At 39.0% G+C, this 16,097-nt stretch overlaps 4 protein-coding genes across 4 annotated transcripts; all 4 read left to right on the forward strand.

Annotated features, from left to right (window-relative positions):
* Positions 1-2,213: 2,213 nt before the first annotated feature.
* LOC135236099 (olfactory receptor 8I2-like) lies at positions 2,214-3,492 on the forward strand. The gene has a single exon (XM_064302289.1). The coding sequence runs from the start codon at positions 2,557-2,559 to the stop codon at positions 3,484-3,486; it is 930 nt and encodes a 309-aa protein (XP_064158359.1). The 5' UTR covers positions 2,214-2,556; the 3' UTR covers positions 3,487-3,492.
* Positions 3,493-4,598: 1,106 nt separating this feature from the next.
* On the forward strand, positions 4,599-6,360 carry LOC135236098 (olfactory receptor 1E16-like). Its single transcript, XM_064302288.1, has one exon. It carries the CDS (start codon positions 4,600-4,602, stop codon positions 5,527-5,529), a length of 930 nt encoding a protein of 309 aa, XP_064158358.1. The 5' UTR covers position 4,599; the 3' UTR covers positions 5,530-6,360.
* Positions 6,361-8,235: 1,875 nt separating this feature from the next.
* Positions 8,236-10,051, forward strand: LOC135236798 (olfactory receptor 4S1-like). Its single transcript, XM_064303327.1, has one exon. The coding sequence runs from the start codon at positions 8,591-8,593 to the stop codon at positions 9,518-9,520; it is 930 nt and encodes a 309-aa protein (XP_064159397.1). The 5' UTR covers positions 8,236-8,590; the 3' UTR covers positions 9,521-10,051.
* A 3,910-nt stretch (positions 10,052-13,961) lies between these two features.
* Positions 13,962-15,292, forward strand: LOC135235766 (olfactory receptor 4S1-like). The gene has a single exon (XM_064301574.1). It carries the CDS (start codon positions 14,005-14,007, stop codon positions 14,881-14,883), a length of 879 nt encoding a protein of 292 aa, XP_064157644.1. The 5' UTR covers positions 13,962-14,004; the 3' UTR covers positions 14,884-15,292.
* The last annotated feature ends 805 nt before the right edge of the window (positions 15,293-16,097 follow it).

Genomic DNA, 16,097 nt, shown 5'->3' on the forward strand with positions numbered 1-16,097 from the left:
CATCATTGCAAAAAATAAAAATAAACATTAGCAACAGGAAAAAATTACAATCATATTCACTCTTGTCCTACATTCCTTTTATTCAGAAGCAACATGTACCACACAAACACAAATCAACCAGTACAAATACAATATCAAATAATCCACAGAAAAAATCATTGACACACTTTTAAAAGTATCAGATGGAATTTAAATGAAAATTACAACAAATCTGCAGCATATTATGCCACAAAATGTGAATAATTCTGCAAGGAACACTATTTGAAGGGTTTTTTTGCCGTTACACACACACATACACACACGTATTTGTAGAGTAAATGTTATTACACTGATGTGATTTGAATTGATTCAAACATCAGCTCTTGTGGTTTGTACAAGGGTGGTATTTAAAATTAAAAACTTACTGACTGCATTTCTGATGCATGCATGCACAATACACACCCTGCTATGAATACACAGAAAGAGACATGACAGAAAACACCAAACAGAGATACCGGTGTACTATCCCACCTATTGTAGAAATGTTTTCATAAAAAGACAAGATGACAAAAATGAACAGTAGACAGCAAGGAACAAAAGGGTTTACAGATGCAGAACTGTTTTGGATGTTCCTAGTAATGTAAGCCTATCTTGGTCTGGTAGCATAGTTTGGCTGATATTATGTTTTAGTTTTAAGCAAAACATTATGGGTCATAGGTCATGTTGCCTTGTGTATGAAAACATTGTCCTTATGGTCAATTCAGATAGCCCAGACAAATGCAAGCTGGAATGAGTCTCGTTTTCCCTGTGTTGAGGCTGCTATTTGAATCCACACAAGAGAAAACTCTGCAGTTCTGCAAAGAAGAGTGAGCAAAAATTCCTCCACAGTAATGTGCAAGACCGATCAAATTATACAAAGCATTTGGTTTCAGTTATTGCTGGTAAAGGTGGTGCAACCAGTTATTAAGTTTAAGGGGGCAATAATTTTTTCACATAGGTGATATGGGTGTTTTAACTTTTTTCACTGAATAAATGAAATAATTATTTTAAAAATATATTTTGTGTAAATATCTGAAACCATTCAGGGAGCAAATACCTTTTCACAGCACTGTATATCACTATATACATTACTATCTGAAAAATAAATATATGAAAATGATGAATTTATCTTTAGACAAACTTTACAAGCTATACCCAAATTGGCTACTTGTACAACTGCGTTCCATTATTGCTGCTTTAACAGTTCCTGTAGGTCAGTGGTCTCCAACCCTGGTCCTGGAGAGCTACAGGGTCTGCTGGTTTTGGTTTTCACCTAAAAATCAGCATAATTGAGACCCAAGACACCAGGTCAGTTGAGTTAACGGTGTAATCAACTGCTCTAATTTATTCATGAAGTCACTGTGAAAACCAGCAGACCCTGTAGCTCTCCGGGACCAGGGTTGGAGACCACTGCTGTAGGTACACTATTGGTGGAAAGATGGCAGTTTTAACCTGAACCAAAGTGATGGAAAGAGGAAAGGTCTGGAGAAGGAAAGGAACCAAAACTGAAGGCAAAAAAAAACCCTGAAACAAATAGGGACAGAAGAAGGCTGCAGTACAGGCCTAGCAGATCATCACCAGGGCACCCAGAATCTGGTGATGTCTATGGGTTGCAGACTTTGGGCACTCATGGAATGCAAGATAAGTACTAAGCATGATGACTTTCTTCAAGATTATGTTAATTTGTTCAATTACTTATGGTCCCCTAACATTGGGGGACTACTTATTTTTAAAGGCTATAAATTCTACACAGATCACCCAGTAAACTTGCAAATATCCTCAAATCAGAGCTAACAGTCTGCACTTTAACCTCATATCCATCCTTTCCTTTCAAGTCTAATGTGCTGGAGTACAGAGTGAAAATAACAAAAATTGTGTCACTGCCCAAATACTTGCAGACCACACTGTATATGATACATGGTAGCATACAGAGGATGAAAAAAAAGTATGAATCTCCCTCTTTGGGATTAATAAATTATGTCATCATCATAATCAACACATTTAACTCTTGCTGTGTATTGTGTTATTTTTCTTTTGTTTTCTCTCTCGGGACTTCAGCTCATTAAGCAGATTCGGTGAAGATGGTGATTAGCTGGCAAATCTCAAAGGTCGTTTACACAATCCAGATATAAAGCCCGATAGGGTGAGCACAGGCATTCGACCTTTCTGCGCGTTGCTTTCTCTATACTGTTAGAAACCAAACGAGGTCTTCAGCCCTTTGGCTTGAAATCAGGAAGTGTTTATATTATTTTTCGATATATTAACGTTTTTATATTAAATCTGAAGATTTGTAGGATTTCAGCCATATAGTTCTTTGCAATTTATTCACATGACAAGCATTTTGAACAGGTAATATCAGAGCGAGATAATTTCGGAATAAGAAGTCCACAAGCCTTTGTACAAACAAGCAGTCTGCTTATTGCTGATCGTCTGTACTTTCCCTGTTTGCGGTGCAGGAGAAATTGTCACCGGAAAAACTGGCACAAGAACAGCTCTGAATCTCCCCGGTGCTTTATACGCAACTGTTGTAGAACCACCATGGATAATTCCACTACGATAGTGTTTGTTCTACAAAGACTGAATGAGACGATGTCTAGCAAACACACGTATTTTGCTTTCACTCTTCTCGTTTACCTTTTTACAGTTTTAGCGAACCTGACTTTGATTGTGACAATTATTTTGGAAAGAGCGCTTCATGAGCCCATGTTTATTTTTCTGTGTAGCTTGTGTGTAAATGGGATATTAGGTGCCTGTACATTTTATCCTAAAATACTTGTGGACCTTTCATCTGATTTGAGTGTTACTTCGTATAAAGCTTGTCTGAGTCAAATTTTTGTATTATACAGCTATACCTGCTGCGAATTTACGACGTTGGCAATGATGGCTTATGACAGGTATATCGCGATATGCAAGCCGCTCAGTTACCACTCCATCATCACACCTCGGAAGGTTATGAAATTGCTGATTTTTACTTGGCTTTTGTCCATCTGTGAATCAGTTGTTGTGGCGGGTTTGGTGGCCAGACTGCCCCTCTGTGGATTCAACATCGACAAGATTTATTGCACAGCCTGGGCCGTGGTAAAGCTGTCATGCGTGGACGCCACTAGCAACAACGTATACGGGACAATTCTCTCGGTTTTTCACGTTTCACAGGTAGTGCTGATCTTGATTTCTTATATTAATATTGTCAAAGCCGCTGTGCGATCGCAGGAAGAACGGAATAAGTTCATGCAGACCTGTTTGCCCCATTTAGTCGCATTGATCAACTTCACAGTCTCAGTCATATTTGACATCATGTACGCTCGCTATGGTCCCACCAGCCGTCTGCACGCTCTCCGCAATTTCATGTCCGTGGAGTACCTCGTTGTTCCACCGATACTGAATCCCCTCATCTATGGTCTGAAACTGAACCAGATCCGCCAGAGAATCTTCAGGATTTGCAGCCGAAAAAGACATTCTTTAAAGTGAATGTTTGTTCTTTGAAAAGCAATATCCCACCTACATATGTTTTCATAAAAGTGACAACAGCACTAAAATTATTTCTGAACAGCAGAACAATAGGATTGTTAGACGCAACACAGATGTAGATATTCGTCTATATACTTCTATAGGTGTATAGAAGTAATTTAAGCCTATCTCGGTCTAGTGGCCTTTTTGGTGTACATTATTCTTTACCTTTACGCAAAACTTTGCGGGCCATGGGTTGTGTTGGCCTTATGTATGAAAACGTCCTTACGGTGCATTTGGAGTTGGGAAAACCCAGACAGATGCAAACCGGAATGGGTCTCTTTTTCCCCTGTGTTGAGGCTGCTGTTCATATCCACGCAAAAGAGTAAAATATTTAGATTGCATTGTCAGTTGCAGTGATCTTTATTGTCTTTATTATTTTAGTTTGTTGTTTAATTGATTGTGTTTGTCTGGACCCCGTGAGGGGGGAGGGTGAAGGTGTCATTTATTTAATTTCGTGTTTGTGTGTGTGCGCTCGCTCTCTCTCCATGCGGCAACCAACAGTGTTTATAATACACTGTAGCATACAAAGGATGAAAAAACCCTGAGAACTGTATACATACTGTGCCTTGAATAAAAAATTAAAAAACATGTGGCTGCCCCTCCTAAATTAGAGCAGTGCAGAATCGGGGCAGGCTGGTCTTGCAATGGACAACACTTGACTTATGCTGTTAATAAAGTATTTCATCATCATCACATTTAACTCTTGCTTGTGTTATTTTTCTCTTTTTCTCTCTTGGGACTTCAACTCATTAAGCAGATTCGGTGAGGTCGGTGATTAGCTGGCAAATCTCAAAGGCCATTTACACAATCCAGATATAAAGCCTGATACAGTGGGCACAGAGAGTAAATGTTTCTGCGCGTTGCTTTCTCTGTACTGTTAGGAACCAAATGAAGTCTTCAGCCCCTTGGCTTGAACATCAGGAAATGATTATATTATGACAAGCATCAAATGACAAGCATCCTGAATGCGTAATATCAGAGAGAGATGATTTTGGAATAGGAAGACCACAAGCGCTTGTACGAACAAGCAGTCTGCTTATTGCTGATCTTCTGTTTTTTCCTACTATTACAATGGAGAATTCAACTAAAATACTGTTTGTTCTACAAGGACTGAATGAGTTTAAGTCAAGCAAGCAGGCTTACTTTGCTGTTATTCATATTGTTTATCTTTTTACAATTTTAGTAAACCTGACTTTGATTGTGACAATTATTTTGGAGAAAACGCTCCATGAGCCCATGCTTATATTTCTCTGTAACTTGTGTGTAAACGGGCTATGGGGTGCCTCTGCATTTTATCCTAAAATATTGGTGGACCTTTCATCTGACTTGAGTGTCACTTCGTATGAAGCTTGTCTGGGCCAAATTTTTGTATTGTACAGCTACATTCCCTGTGAATTTACTACATTAACAGTGATGGCTTATGACAGGTATGTCGCCATATGCAAGCCACTCAATTACCACTCCATCATCACACCTCAAAAGGTTGTGAAATTACTGCTTTTTACCTGGCTTTTATCCATCTATATATCAGCTTTTGCGGTGGTCCTGATAGCCAGATTACCTCTCTGTGGGTTCAAAATTGAAAAGATATATTGCACCATTTGGGCAGTGGTGAAGCTGTCATGTGTGGACACCACTATCAACAACGTATACGGGTTCATTCTCTCGGTTTTTCACCTTTTACAGGTAGTGCTGATCATGATTTCTTATATTAATATTGTCAAAGCCGCTGTGCGATCGCAGGAAGAACGGAATAAGTTCATGCAGACCTGTTTGCCCCATTTAATCGCATTGATCAACTTCACAGTCTCAGTCATATTTGATATCATGTACGCTCGCTATGGTCCCACCGACCGTCTGCACGCTCTCCGCACTTTCATGTCCGTGGAGTACCTCCTTGTTCCACCGATCCTGAATCCCCTCATCTATGGTCTGAAACTGAACCAGATCCGCCAGAGAATCTTCAGGATTTGCAGCCGGAAAAGACATTCTTTAAAGTGAATGTTTGTTCTTTGAAAAGCAATATCCCACCTTCATATGTTTTCTTAAAAGTGACAACAGCACTAAAATTATTTCTGAACAGCAGAACAATAGGATTGTAAGACGCAGCACAGATGTAGATATTCTTCTATATACTTCTATAGGTATATTGAAGTAATTTAAGCCTATCTCTGTCTAGTGGCCTTGTTTGGTGTACATTATTCTTTACCTTTACGCAAAACTTTGTGGACCATGGGTTGTGTTGGCCTTATGTATGAAAATGTCCTTACGGTGCATTTGGAGTTGGGAAAACCCAGACAGATGCAAACCGGAATGGGTCTCTTTTTCCCCTGTGTTGAGGCTGCTGTTCATATCCATGCAAAAGAGTAAAATAGTTAGATTGCATTGTCAGTTGCAGTGATTATAATTAAATTCACAATGTTCTTATGTTTCTCCAAATTAGTTTTTCCTCTTAGATATTTAGAAAAATATCACTGGAAAAAGATGTATATATTTGATATAGTAATAGATATGTAGAACAATGTTTTTTAATTAGGTCTGTTGTTATTTGGACTTTATTGGAATTTTGGTGTACAATCAGTGTTGGGGTAACTACTCTGAAAGTGTGGCTGTACAGAGTAGCCAGTTACTCCACTCTGGAAGCTGAACTGCACAAAAGTGACCCTAAATAGAAATATTGCTTGTAAAAACAGAATAAGTCAAATGAAATGTAGTTCAAACTGCTTGGTAAAAAAATGATCATTATCATGTTGCCCAGACATGGCCTGCATGTGTGTAATGCCTTCTTTGTGCACACAGAGGAAACCACTCACTATACAGCTCAGTGTGGAGAACCAGCAGCGTGTGCTCCTCGGAGCAGGGCATGCTGTTTGTACGTCGCTTTGGATAAAAGCGTCTGCTAAATAAACGTAATGTAATGTAATGCTGTAGATGCTTGAAAAAAATCTGAAGTCACAGCTTGTGGTTTTTAGGGTTTGTTTATTTTGTTTCCTGAATGCTTGTTTGGAAATGTGACAAGTAATGTTGCTTTTTTCACATTTAGGCCATGGATGGGCTACTATTATTCAATGACACGAGCAAACTTATTAATTCAGCTATCCTCTGTTCACAATCACTCTCTCGTTTTGGCTCACTTTCGATAACAAAGTTGCTAATTTGTCTCATGAAAGTTGGCAACACTGGCTAGCTTACCAGTTTGCACTGTAAAAGACTAGCTGTTTGTTGTATGCAACTGAAGAAATTTAAACAAGGTTTGACTTTTTTCAGCAAATAATTCCCGCCACACAGATGCAAATAGGGTCAATACTCACCAATTTAGGGTGCGTTCTATTTTAAGGTCATTTAACCCCAGGAGTGAGCATCACAGAGACTGGGAAAATGGCTTAAATGAAGCAAAACAGTTGTACCATTTGCAATACTAACCAGATTGCATTATATTCGTAATTTAGGCAGAAATAAAGTACCACAAATGCAAAAGGCCTGTCATTAAAAGTATTGATATCAAAATTAGGCCAAGTCACAAGACACAATATTGGCTATCTTAGCTCACACAAATATAACAAGTGTATTCCAAAGCAATGCTATCCAATGCTTACTAAATTATTTCAAGCAACTTGGCTCTGTTTTTTTTTTCATCTTACTATCTGAAGACAACGTGGTAATTCAAACTTTGTGTCATATCAAAGTGTAAAATTAGCCTCAAAGAATAAGACATTTAAATGAATGTATGAAACCGGTGGTGAATACCTACACTTCAGAATGGGTATGTTTGTACTTGGTTGCCAAGTTCATTTTACAAAATGTAGGCATTGTTTTATATTTGAAAATATATGAAAATATATACTGATTGTGAAATAAATTCTATACATACATACATACGTACATACGTACATACATATGTACATGCATACGTACATACATACATACATAGAATACTGGGCTCATTATCACCTTGGGGACATGTCCCTAGCAGCATATAACATGCACATTTACCAACAAAAATATTGAGGCACATTAAACAAATATTAAATGTTACAGATATATCCAAACATATGTTTGCCCCATTAGTATACTGTATGAGTGCTCGCACAGGGCCACATCACTTGAAATAATTTAGGAAGCATTGGGTAGCATTGCTTTGGAATACAGCTTGTTTAATTTGTGTCAGCTAATATAGCAAATATTGTTTCTTATAACTTGGCGGAATTTTGATATCAATACATTTAATAGAATGCCTCAATTTTGCTCATTTGAATGAAAGATTTGTAGACACTGCTTTGCATGTGTGAGTATAGCTTGGCATTTCTTCATGTTGAAAACGTGTTTTTCTTCAGATTGTATGAACTGTATAGGTGTGTGCTGGTGCCAGCCCTTGACCCCCGGTGTGTTTTTTTTTAAGTTTTTTATTTTAATGTTTCCTCATTCTGTGCTTTGTAGGCTGTCTCTAATTTAATGTAATGTCCTGCGCCGTGGTCAATGTGAATTTCCCCTTTGGGGATTAATGAAGTCGGTCTATTTCATCATCATCATAATCATATTTAACACTTGCCTGTGTTATTATCCTCTCTCATGACATCAGCTCATTAGGTAGATTCGAAGAGGACGGTGATTAGCCAGCAAATCTCAAAGGTCATTTACACAATCCAGATATAAAGCCCGATACGGTGGGGACAGACATTCAGACTTTCTGCGTGCTGCTTTCTCTGTACTGTTAGAAACCAAATGAAGTCGTCAGCCTTTTGGCTTCAACATCGGAAAGTGATATTATTTTTTTGATATATGAAGCAATTGATGTTAATTTCAAAAAATTTGGTAGAATATTTCAGCTATATAGTTCATTGAAAATTATTCAAATGACAAGCGTTGTGAACAGGTCATATCAGAGCGAGATAATTTCGGAATACGAAGTCCACAAGCCTTTGTACAATACAGACATCTGCTTATTGCTGATCCTCTGTACTATTCCTGTTTGTGGTGCAGGAGAAATTATCATCGGAAAAACTGGCGCAAGAACAGCTCCGAACCTCTCCGGTGTTTTATACGCAACTGTTACAAAACTACCATGGAAAATTCCACTACAATAATGTTTATTCTACAAAGACTGAATGAGACGATGTCTACCAAACACACATACTTTGCTGTCACTTTACTTGTTTACCTTTTTATTATTTTCGTGAACTTGACTTTGATCGTGACAATTATTTTGGAGAGAACACTCCATGAGCCCATGTTTATTTTTCTGTGTAGCTTGTGTGTAAATGGGATATTAGGTGCCTGTACATTTTATCCTAAAATACTTGTGGACCTTTCATCTGATTTGAGTGTTACGTCTTATAAAGCTTGTCTGAGTCAAATTTTTGTATTATACACCTATACCTGCTGCGAATTGACGACGTTGGCAATGATGGCTTATGACAGGTATATCGCGATATGCAAGCCGCTCAGTTACCACTCCATCATCACGCCTCGGAAGGTGATGAAATTGCTGCTTTTTACCTGGCTTTTTTCCATCTGTGAATCAGCTTTTGCGGTGGTCCTGATAGCCAGACTACCTCTTTGTGGATTCAACATCGACAGGATTTATTGTACAGGTTGGCCAGTGGTAAAGCTGTCATGTGTGGATACCACGATCAGCAACGTGTACGGGTCCATTCTCGCGGTTTTTCACGTTGCACAGGTTGTGGTGATCTTGATTTCTTATGTTGATATCATCAAAGCCTCTGTGCGATCGCAGGAAGAACGGAATAAGTTCATGCAGACGTGTTTGCCCCATTTAATCTCATTAACCAACTTCACAGTCTCCGTCTTTTTTGACCTCATGTACGCTCGCTATGGTCCCTCCAATCGTCTGCTGGCTTTCCGCAATTTCATGTCCGTGGAGTACCTCGTTGTTCCACCAATCCTGAATCCCCTCATTTATGGCCTGAAACTGAACCAGATCCGCCGGAGAATATTTAGGATTTGCAGCCAGAAAAGTCGTACTTTAAAGTGAATGTTTCTACTTTGTCCAGGGTGGAAAAATAATATCCCGTCTACAAATGTTTTCATAAAAATGACAACAGGATAAAAGGAATATCTCTAAACACGTGAACAAAATGACTCTAAGATGCAGCACAGTTTTAGATATTCCCGGTAGTAATATAGGCCCTTCTTGGTCTAGTGGCTTAGTCTGGCTTACATTATGTTTTCGTTATACGCAAAACTTTGTGGGTCATGGGTTGTGTTCCCTTGCCTTGCTTTGCCTTGCCTTGTGTGTAAAATCACTGTCATTACGGCACATTCGGAGTTGGAAAACCCAGACAAATGCAAACTGGAATGAGTCTCGTTTTTCCCTGTGTTTAGACTCATTTCAGTTAGAATCCTTTTGTTCAAATCCACTCAAGACAGTAAAAAATGTAGATAGCATTTTAAGTTGCAGTGAAAAAAATAAAACTCAGAATGTTCTGGTGTTTCTCCTAAATTATTCTTTCTCTTAGCTATTTACAAAAATATCACTGAAAAAAGATGTATATTTTTGATATAGTAACAGAAACGTAGAACAATATTTTTAATGAGGTCTGTTATTAATACTTGAATTTGGTGTTCAGTCAGTGCTGGGGAAACTACTCTGAACGTGTTGCTGCACAACTACCAATTACATCATACTGAAAGCTGAACTGCACCAAAGTAACCCTAAACAGAAATATTGCATGTAAAACTTCAAGAACTCAAAAATGTAGCTCAAACTACGTTGGAAAAAATGATCATTATCATGTCGCCCAGACATGGCGAGAGCAATGCCTTCTATTTGCACACGGGGAGAAAAACTATACAGCTCAGTGTGGAAAACCAGCAATGTGTGGCAATTGGCAGTTCACCATTGGCAATTATAGTGGAGCAGAGTGCTTCTCACCAATCAGAATTAGAAAGAGGAGGATTATTTGGTGAAAAAGGGATTTGAAAAATATATATTTTAGGGCCAAAAGTATTTATTGTACTTATCCGCACCTCAAACTTCCGAAATAGATAATAACAACTGCGACCACTACACAAATTAGAATATAGTTTGTTACCAAGAAACTGCTGCAAAAGACAATTAAACTGCTAGTTTACCTACATGTAGTTAAACTACTCCCCAACACAGTGTTTAATACATATTAAGTCTTATACTGTACATGTAAATAATTTGCATTATTATTGGATTCGTCTTGGCACCTTGGAGCAGAGCATGCTGTCGTTTTGGCTGCTTTAAATGACTTTTTTAGATACACTGAAAATAATAGCACAAAAATAATCATGGAAAATAATCAAAAATAAATATTTCCCATTCACATTTATATGGGCACATTATTGCACTGCACCGGAAAAGTCCCAAGATTTTTAAATGTAATTAATAGGTACTGCCAGCAGAAATATGCTGCGGTCATGTAATAAAGAAATTCTAGTTTGACCTTGACCTGGTTTGACTTTGTGAGGCTATTTAGCACAGTACAAGATGAACACCTTCCAACTACTCTACTAAAAGCTAATAAGGATGCTCAACTGACAGCAGTCTGATGGAAAGTCACAATAAGACACAAGTATCCTGAGACTCAACATCGTTCGTTTAAGAGGGACATTTAATGGGGTGACATATAGCTTAACGGGGCGACATGGCTCAGGAAGTAAAAGCGGTTGTCTGGCAGTCGGAGGGTTGCCGGTTTGATCCCCCACCCTGGGCATGTCGAAGTGTCCCTGAGCAAGTCACCTGACCCCTAATTGCTCTGGTGAATGCGAGGCATCAATTGTAAAGCGTTTTGGATAAAAGCGCTATATAAATGTAGTCCATTTAGTCCATTTACATTCCCACAGCTTAGCTCCGAGAGCTGGGACAAAATACAGTTCTGACAGACAGACAGAAACACGCTGAAAAAGTCAGAAGAAGGATGAATGCAGAACAGTTTTTTTCAGTATCACAGAAGCATCAGAGGTGAGGTTCTGTGCTCAGTACCGTAAGACTCATTGTAGATCTTAGTGAAATGAAACAAGTGTAAAAGTTTCATAATTTAAAACATCAAGCGAAGTTTTGACGCTTAGATCACCCATTGCTTTCAGAAGAACAATGAAACCACATTTAACTCAGCCAAAATCCAGGAACAGGGAATACTTGCAGTATTACCATTATCCTTAAATACATCTGACAGCGGCTTGCAGCACATGAGTGGGCACCACGATCTTGGATCAGATCTGGCCTCTGCCAGTGCCGACTGTGGTCGGCAGCTCCACAGGGGCGATGCATAATGGGTATGGATAAGAGAGGATATGAGCAGGATACAGTCAGTAGGGGTGTAGAATGTTTCATTGATCTAGCGACTCCTGCTGGCCTTCCAGGTGCCTGTGGTTTGCTCTCTCTGTGCACGTGTATGATTGGGCCTCCTCCACTCCTGCTCTGCGAGTGTGTATGATTGGGCCTCCTCCACTCCTGCTCTGCGCGTGTGTATGATTGGACCTCCTCCACTCTTGCTCTGCACGTGTGTATGATTGGGCCTCCTCCACTCCTGCACTGCGCGTGTGTATGATTGGACCTCCTCCACTCCTGCTCTGTGCATGTGTATGATTGGGCCTCCTCCACTCCTGCTCTGCGCGTGTGTATGCTTGGGCCTCCTCCACTCCTGCTCTGCGCATGTGTATGATTGGGCCTCCTCCACTCCTGCTCTGTGCATGTGTATGATTGGGCCTCCTCCACTCCTGCTCTGCGCATGTGTATGATTGGGTCTCCTCCACTCCTGCTCTGTGCATGTGTATAATTGGGCCTCCTCCACTCCTGCTCTGCGCGTGTGTATGGTTGGGCCTCCTCCACTCCTGCTGTACGCGTGTGTATGACTGGGCCTCCTCCACTTCTGCTCTGCGTGTGTGTATGATTGTGACTGTGATATGAAAAGAAGCATCTGGCTGGAAGGCATTTGCTCCAGATGAAAATCACGGATTGTTTTCACACACCTGAGTTTGCAGAAGGGCCCGTATATGGAGGATGCTTCTGCAATGTTCCAAGTTCGAGTGACATTGGAGATTCCAAATTTTTTTTTAATAAAACATTGTCATGTAAAAATAGTACATCTGACAATTAAAACAAAGAAAAGAATAACAAATTATTAATTTTGATTTTACAGTCGCTGTATGATTACTGTGAAAGAATAGACTACAATAATAGAATTGCATTGTTTTTTGATGTTCACTAAGTAGTCTTGAAGTTGTCTGATATGCATCAAATATATTTAAACTGCTCAAATCATGACTGCAGACAACAAAAATAAACTCCATCAGATCCAAGCAGCCAACAGGTCTCTTAATTTAATGTTAAAGGGGATGTAGCAATAGGTGTTAAAAGGGATGTTGCAATAGCTGTGAAAATGATGTCTGGAATCACGCATTGCCGTCGGCGGCTCAATCCAATTGCTAATTCAATTGCTTAAATCTTCTTGCTTTTACCACAGGGCCAAGTTGCTTAAAATAATTTAGGTAGCATTAGTTAGCATTGCACTGGAATACAGTTTGTTCAATTTGTGTGAGCTAAGTTAGCCAATATTGTTTCTTAGAACTAAATTCAGCGAATTTTGAAATCAGTACTTTTAATTGAAGGCCTAATTTGAGTTAATTTTAATAAATGACTTTTACACGGTGTTTTGCATATGTGAGTAGCTTGGTATTTTTGTATCTCCAAAATGTGTTTTTCGTAAAATTGTGTGTACTACACAGTTGTGAGTTTGTGCCAGCCCTGACCTCCTGTGTTTTTGTAAGTCGTTATTTTCATTTTTCTTGTGCTGTGCTTTGTAGCCTATCTCTATTTTAATGTACTGTCCCGCTCTGTGGATAATGTGAATTTCCTCTTTTGCAGTTAATAAAGTAGGTCTAATTCATCATTATCATCATCATCATCATCATATTTAACACTTTCCTGTGTTACTTTTCTCTCTCAGGACTTCAGCTCATTAGGCAGATTCGGTGAGGACGGTGATTAGCCAGCAAATCTCAAAGGCCATTTACACTATCCAGATATAAAGCCCGATACGGTGGGGACACACATTCAGACTTTCTGCGTGCTGCTTTCTCTGTACTGTTAGAAACCAAATGAAGTCGTCAGCCTTTTGGCTTCAACATCGGAAAGTGATATTATTTTTTGATATATGAAGCTATTGATGTTAATTTCAAAAAATTTGGTAGGATATTTCAGCTATATAGTTCATTGAAATTTATTCAAATGACAAGCATTGTGAACAGGTAATATCAGAGCGAGATAATTTTGGAATAAGAAGTCCACAAGCCTTTGTACAATACAGACATCTGCTTATTGCTGATCTTCTGTACTATTCCTGTTTGTGGTGCAGGAGAAATTATCATCGGAAAAACTGGCGCAGGAACAGCTCCGAACCTCCCCGGTGTTTTATACGCAACTGTTACAAAACGACCATGGAAAATTCCACCACAATAGTGTTTATTCTACAAAGACTGAATGAGACGATGTCTACCAAACACGCATACTTTGCTGTCACTTTACTCGTTTACCTTTTTATTATTTTCGTGAACTTGACTTTGATCGTGACAATTATTTTGGAGAGAACACTCCATGAGCCCATGTTTATTTTTCTGTGTAGTTTGTGTGTAAATGGGATATTAGGTGCCTGTACATTTTATCCCAAATTATTGGTGGATTTTTCATCGGACTTCAGTGTTACTTCGTATAAAGCTTGTATGAGTCAAATTTTTGTATTATACACCTACGTCTGCTGCGAACTTAATACGTTAGCAATGATGGCTTATGACAGGTATATCGCGATATGCAAGCCGCTCAATTATCACTCCATCATCACGCCTCGGAAGGTGATGAAATTGCTGCTTTTTACCTGGCTTTTTTCCATCTGTGAATCAGCTTTTGCGGTGGTCCTGATAGCCAGACTACCTCTCTGTGGATTCAACATCGACAAGATTTATTGCACAGTTTGGGCGATGGCAAAGCTGTCATGCGTGGATACCACTATCAGTAACGTATATGGGACCGTTCTCTCGGTTCTTCACGTTGCACAGGTTGTGCTGATCTTGATTTCTTATGTTGATATCATCAAAGCCTCTGTGCGATCCCAGGAAGAACGGAATAAGTTCATGCAGACCTGTTTGCCCCATTTAATCTCATTAACCAACTTCACAGTCTCCGTCTTTTTTGACCTCATGTACGCTCGCTATGGTCCCCCCAGTCGTCTGCTGGCTTTCCGCAATTTCATGTCCGTGGAGTACCTCGTTGTTCCACCAATCCTGAATCCCCTCATTTATGGCCTGAAACTGAACCAGATCCGCCGGAGAATATTTAGGATTTGCAGCCAGAGAAGACGTACTTTAAAGTGAATGTTTCTACTTTGTCCAGGGTGGAAAAATAATATCCCGTCTACAAATGTTTTCATAAAAATGACAACAGGATAAAAGGAATATCTCTAAACACATGAACAAAATGATTCTAAAATGCAGCACAGCTTTAGATATTTCCGGTAGTAATATAGGCCCTTCTTGGTCTAGTGGCCTAGTTTGGCTTACATTATGTTTTCGTTATACGCAAAACTTTGTGGGTCATGGGTTGTGTTCCCTTGCCTTGCCTTTCCATGCCTTGCCTTGCTTTGCCTTGCCTTGTGTGTAAAATCATTGTCCTTACGGCACATTCGGAGTTGGAAAACCCAGACAAATGCAAACTGGAATGAGTCTCGTTTTTCCCTATGTTTAGACTCATTTCAGTTAGAATCCTTTTGTTCAAATCCACTCAAGACAGTAAAATATGTAGATAGCATTTTAAGTTGCAGTGAAAAAAATAAAACTCAGAATGTCCTGGTGTTTCTCCTAAATTATTCTTTCTCTTAGCTATTTACAAAAATATCACTGAAAAAAGATGTATATTTTTGATATAGTAATAGAAACGTAGAACAATATTTTTAATGAGGTCTGTTATTCATACTTGAATTTAGTGTTCAGTCAGTGCTGGGGAAACTACTCTGAACGTGTAGCTGCACAAACTACCAATTACATCATACTGAAAGCTGAACTGCCCCAAAGTAACCCTAAACAGAAATATTGCATGTAAAACTACAAAAACTCAAAAATGTAGTTCAAACTACGTTGTAAAAAATGATCATTATCATGTCGCCCAGACATGGCGTGCATGTGAGCAACGCCTTCTATTTGCACACGGGGAGAAAAACTATACAGCTCAGTGTGGAAAACCAGCAATGTGTGGCATTTGGCAGTTCACCATTGGCAATTATAGTGGAGCAGAGTGCTTCTCACCAATCAGGATTAGAAAGAGGAGGATTATTTGGTCAAAGGGATTTGAAAAATATATATTTTAGGGCCAAAAGTATTTTTTGTACTTAACTGCACCTCAAGCTTACGAAATAGATAATAACAACTACAACCATTGCGCAAATTAGAATATAGTTTGTTACCAAGAAACTGCTGCAAAAGACAATTAAACTGCTATTTTACCTACATGTAGCTCCCCAACACAGTGTTTAATACATATTAAGTCTTATACTGTACATGTAAATAATTTGCATTATTATTGGATTCGTCTT

This window comes from Anguilla rostrata, chromosome 12 (genome assembly GCF_018555375.3).
Source record: "Anguilla rostrata isolate EN2019 chromosome 12, ASM1855537v3, whole genome shotgun sequence".
Lineage (NCBI taxonomy): Eukaryota > Metazoa > Chordata > Actinopteri > Anguilliformes > Anguillidae > Anguilla > Anguilla rostrata.

Coding starts and splice junctions, on each gene's coding strand:
- LOC135236099 (XM_064302289.1), top strand. CDS start 2,557: ATGGATAATTCCACTACGATAGTGTTTGTTCTACAAAGACTGAATGAG.
- LOC135236098 (XM_064302288.1), top strand. CDS start 4,600: ATGGAGAATTCAACTAAAATACTGTTTGTTCTACAAGGACTGAATGAG.
- LOC135236798 (XM_064303327.1), top strand. CDS start 8,591: ATGGAAAATTCCACTACAATAATGTTTATTCTACAAAGACTGAATGAG.
- LOC135235766 (XM_064301574.1), top strand. CDS start 14,005: ATGTCTACCAAACACGCATACTTTGCTGTCACTTTACTCGTTTACCTT.